This window comes from Propithecus coquereli, unplaced genomic scaffold (genome assembly GCF_000956105.1).
Source record: "Propithecus coquereli isolate 6110/MARCELLA unplaced genomic scaffold, Pcoq_1.0 Scaffold10, whole genome shotgun sequence".
Classification (NCBI taxonomy): Eukaryota; Metazoa; Chordata; class Mammalia; order Primates; family Indriidae; genus Propithecus; species Propithecus coquereli.
In genome coordinates, this window is record NW_012133858.1 from 981,720 (window position 1) to 986,706 (window position 4,987).

At 42.0% G+C, this 4,987-nt stretch overlaps 1 protein-coding gene across 3 annotated transcripts in view; it reads right to left on the reverse strand.

Moving 5' to 3' along the window:
• B4GALT4 (UDP-Gal:betaGlcNAc beta 1,4- galactosyltransferase, polypeptide 4) overlaps window positions 1–4,987 on the reverse strand; it is a 31,240-nt gene that overhangs the window by 18,961 nt on the left and 7,292 nt on the right. For all 3 annotated transcript variants that reach the window (XR_001137403.1, XM_012642600.1, XM_012642606.1), the window contains exons 2-3: window positions 3,438–3,835; window positions 495–727 (exon numbers count right to left, since the gene is read on the reverse strand). Coding sequence is in view for 2 of the 3 variants with exons in the window: in XM_012642600.1 (XP_012498054.1) it covers window positions 495–727; window positions 3,438–3,690 (486 nt within the window). In the remaining variant the exon portion in view is untranslated. The remainder of the gene's footprint in view (window positions 1–494; window positions 728–3,437; window positions 3,836–4,987) is intronic.

Consider the following 4,987-nt stretch of genomic DNA (forward strand, 5'->3'; position numbering starts at 1 on the left):
TTTTACATAATAATTAATGGCAAAGCAAAAGGCAGAAATATGGATATAATCATGGACTATTAACACAGAGTATTCTGTCAAATCCTCTGTCTAGGTCCCCATTAAATAGCTATAGTTAATAATGAAAACAATTCCAACATCTCATCATGTAGTGTATAGCAAATGCAGAAGAAAACATAAGGAGTCAGTAAATCTCAAGGGAAAACCCTAGGGCAGTCACTGGCTAACATGGAAGGGCTCACAAAAAAAACAAGTTTCCTCCAGAGGTTCATTGAAAGGCAGCAAAATTTCCCACAACTTGGTTCCATAACTCCACACTCTGGGACAAGAATTTTCTCTATTCCTTTCAGGGATAAATGAGGTAAGAGAACTCTCTTTTGATGATATTAATAGTGTGTTGGTCCTTTTACCAAAGATAGACAAATGGTCATGTGGCCGAGTCCCTCAGAGAGAGGAGGGCCTGAGAGAGGGCGTCGGTCTACCCCCATACTCACCTGGTGGATGATGTAGATGCCATACTCCAGCTGCTGCCTCTGCAGGAAGGGATGAAGATGTTCTAGCAGGTACATCAGGTGTTTCTCTCTATTCCTGTGTGGAATGAGGATGGCGACCCGCTGTAGAGCCCTACATTCCTCAGGGTGATACCGGCCTCTGTACACTTTGGGATTTTCTGCCCGTACCTCTTCCAAAGTGAGATCTGGTTTGAAAATGAGCTTGCTCTCGCCTCCTACAATAAACACAGGACATAGGTAATAACAGTACTATCTTATAGAGGGCTGAGAGGCTAACATGAGCTAATACAGCACTTCGAACACTGTCAGGCACACAGTGAGCACTGTGAGTGTCAGCTTTTGTTATTATTACTTTGAAGGCTTCTTTAGTCATGAACTACAACCACAGAATCATATCACTAAGCTTATGAGCTGCAAAAGCAAGGAAAGTGATACATAAGAGCATGTCCTTGGGGCTGGGTAATCAACTCTGGCTGTATGATCCACCTGTAAGTAGGAAATGCAGACTGTCCTGGTGACCCTCGCAAAGAGCAAAGGTCAGGACTAGACTTAGTCACCCTTCAAATTTCCTCTACACTCTTTTCCTTCTCCAAATTCCAGAAGGAGGGTGAAATCTCTTAAAAATCAAGAGTATTGCATGGAATCAAGCTCCTGACCAAGCCCCTTTTCCCATTCCTTCCTAAACTCGAGCTGTCCTAGCTCCCTGTAGGTAAAGCACTAGAAAGAAGTAGAAACCAGGCTCACTCCCTAACCCAGCACACCAGGTATGTTCAACGCTGTAACAATTCTTCATTGTGCCACCATGGCAGACATTTCCAAGGGAGCATAACATTTGCTCAGTGAGTCTGGAAACAGCCTAACCAGATGAAGCCCAAAGAAGCCACAGGAGGAAACTGAACTAAGCTTTGTTTATCTTTTTTTTTTTAATTCCACATATATTGGTCAGGTTGCAAAATCTCAAGATGTCTGCAAGTTGTGCTATCTCCTTCTAAGCAAAGCAGTCACAGGCCCTTCCTGTGTATTAATATAAGTCTCCATGCCTGGTCCATGTGACAATGCCCCCCCCTGGCCATTGCTGTTTAGACCAGGCTCAAGGGTCTAACAGCACCTTGGTTCTCTTCCCAATAGCACCAAGTGTAAGTAACTGCCTCAAGCCACCCAGAGAGAATAACTGGCCTACAGGAGCCTTCCTGAAGGGTCTGCATACTAGACATAGAGTTGGCAGTTTTAATGCCCTAAAAACCAGCAGTAAGACAGTTACACAGAAGACAAGTGCTAGAGCTGCTGCTGGGCTACAGAGCTGCCAGAGATAATGGGATGGCTATTGAGATGGTTTCCCGGGCAGCCTTTTCATAAACTCCCATCATTAACCTGACCTGGGGGCAAGTCTCTGTTCTTGCCGCCTTAAAAAGCCTCATGCAACAGGTCTAATATAAACTAGTTCCCTGGCTCACCTTCTCATTGTCATAATTTTTTATGTGCCCTAACCTTGCAGCGTCTGCTTCCATTTACTCTCTATCAATCTGCCTTCTACCACCACCACCACCACCCCCACCCTCCCCACAACATCTTATCAAGTTCTGTCCCTCCTTAGGTCACTAATGGCCCATCTTAAGTCATCACTTCTAATGCCACCCTTGTAATCCAAAACTCGCTCAGCATTGCATCACCCCATCTATTCTTCATGAATTAATTTACGGCTTAAATATATTCTCAGGATTTGGGGCAAAGGGGATACTACAGACGGATTTGCATTTTAATCATTTTCGTATCTCAACTTGTGTAACTTGTGAAGGGAACACATAATCATGAATAACGTTCTGGCTTTTCCATGACTGATAAAGACAAGTAGCATGTCAATATGAATACAGTACAAAACTGTGATTCAACTAGGAAAGAGGGTACATGGACTGAATGTTTGTGTCCCCCTAAAATTCAAATGTTGAAGCCCTAATCCCCAACATGGGGCCTTTGGAAAGTAATTAGATTTAGATGAGGTCACGAGGGCGGAGCCTCTATGTAGGATTAATGCCCTTACAGAAACAGCAAGAGACATGAATCTATCTCTCCTCTTCTCTCCTTCTCCCTCTGTGTGTGTAAGGAAAGGCCACATGAGGACATACTCAGTAAGAAGGCCCTCACCAAGAACCCGACCATGCTGGCACCCTGATCTCAGACTGTTCAATTAGTTTTCTGTTAATTTAAATTGAAAGGCAAGACTTCAAAGGGGAATAAAAACACACAACATACTAAAGAAATAAAGACTAAAGACAATAGTGAAAACTTTAATCTTTGCCCCTTGACCCCATACTTTTGGCCAAGGGGATGTAACAGATGTGACACAAGTGGAATCTTGAACACGGCTGCATTCTCCATTCATGCTCTGCTGGTGCCATGAGAAGAACATGCCCAGGCTAGTCCAGTGGTCCCAGGAAGAGAATGGGAGACACAAGGAACAGAGTCACCATCCCAGATCAATGGACTCTATTACTACATGCTTTTGAGACTTGTGGCTGGATAATAAAATTGGGTTTTCATATGATGGAATAATATACATCAATGAAAATGAACAAACTATAACCACATGCAACCACGTGAGCTGATCTCACAAAAATAATGTTGAACAACAGAAGCCAAACACAAAAGAATACATCATATAGGCTTCCAATTTGTAAAGTTCAAAACAGGAAAAATCTCACATATGGAGTTAGAATCTTGAAGCCAGGGTAGTGACTAAAAGTAGCATGGGAACTTCTGGGGTTCTAGTAAGATTCAATTTCTTAATTTACATGCTGGTTAGACAAGTACATTCATTTTGCAAAACTTAACCGAGCTGTACACTTCTGAGTTTTATACTTTTCTGTATATATATTTAAATCAAAAGTTTGCATACTACTTATACAAAAGAAAAAAAGAAACACTTACTGAGGTATGGAGACACAGGAGGGCAGTCGTCAAGTTCTGCCTTTTTCATGGATGCTTCATTAGTCACAGTCTCTTCTTTCTCCAAAGCTAGGGCCTTGTTGAAATTAAACACGAAATCCTTTGCTTTAGGAATCTCTTGAATAGTAGCCACAAAGTAGTTACTGGTGGCCCACCCAACCACCGTCAGGAACAAGGTAAAAAGCAACAGTAATCGGAATTTGTAGGAAAGGTGAAAAGTCAGGTTGAAGCCCATGTCTTTTATTATGTGAGTATTATGTATCTCTCTGCTTCACTGTAAGCAAGGAAGCTTCAAGTTAAACTCTTCCAATCTGATTGCAAATTTGATGAAACCTGAAGATGCAATGCCTGCTTTTGCTCAGTAGATCTCTTCCAACTATCTAAAAGGCAATCACAAAAAGACATGTTGTTTCAAACAGAAATCCTATCCTGAAATGATTTATTTCAGCGCAAATCGCAAACCTATCCCCAATATATCTCAACTAACATTAATGGTAGTTCTCCCACTTAGGGTTTAGAGATCAGAAAACCAGGGGTTTTAGAGATTGAAGGTTCCAAACATCTATCCGTCACAGAAGCTCTTCTGTGTTAGTGCCCAGGCTGTCTGTCATCCAAGAAGGGAAGCCATTTCCGGATGCTGAACAGAATGAAAAGGCCAAAGAGACAAGGGAGGTTGCACAGCCTAAAACACAGCCCTAATAGTTCTCTTCCTCAATTGTCCCTTCCTGGCACAGCCTTAGGAGAGAGTTAACAAAATGTGAAACCTATTACAGAAGCATATTTTGACCCAAAGAAAAAATAAGGAAAAAGATAAAAGCTCTTCTCCTCTGTGAGAGCTAGAAAAACATGGTCCTCAACAACAAGGAATGAATGCTTTATTCTTAATGGGGCACTGGCACAGGGCGCAGCGTAACAGTGGGTGGTGGGGGGTGAGAGCAGAAACACAAGAGAATCCCAACACAGGAGGGTCAACAATCTATAGGAATAACAGGTAGAACTACAGCACAGTGTTAAAGATCAGGGGTTTGAATTTAGACAGAAACTATATAGCTCCACAGCATAAATAAAAGCCATTAACCTCTGGCCAATCACTTACCTAAGCCTCTGTTTCCTTATCTGTAAAATGGGAATAAATATAGTACCTACCTAGAGAGGTTATTGTGGGACTGAATGACCTAATGTGTTTACATATATATATTATATATATATAAACTATTAGGCCACCTCCTGCCCCACAGTAAGCACCCACTAAATGGTAACCGCCACTGTTGTTGCTGCTATATTCCTTTACATTAAATGCATCTAGCTTAGGGATCGCCAACAGGCAGACACACTGGTGCTGCCTAAACCATCACTTTTTTTGTATTGTATTTCTCACTGTCAGTTGATAAATTGCCATTCTGATTTAACTTCAGTAGCATAAGATGGGATAATATGAATCTACTTCCCAGAGGTAGCTATGCTCTTAGTTATTGACAAAAATCCACCTAGCTGAGGCCCACGCTGGACCATAGTAAATGCACTGAGGTGGT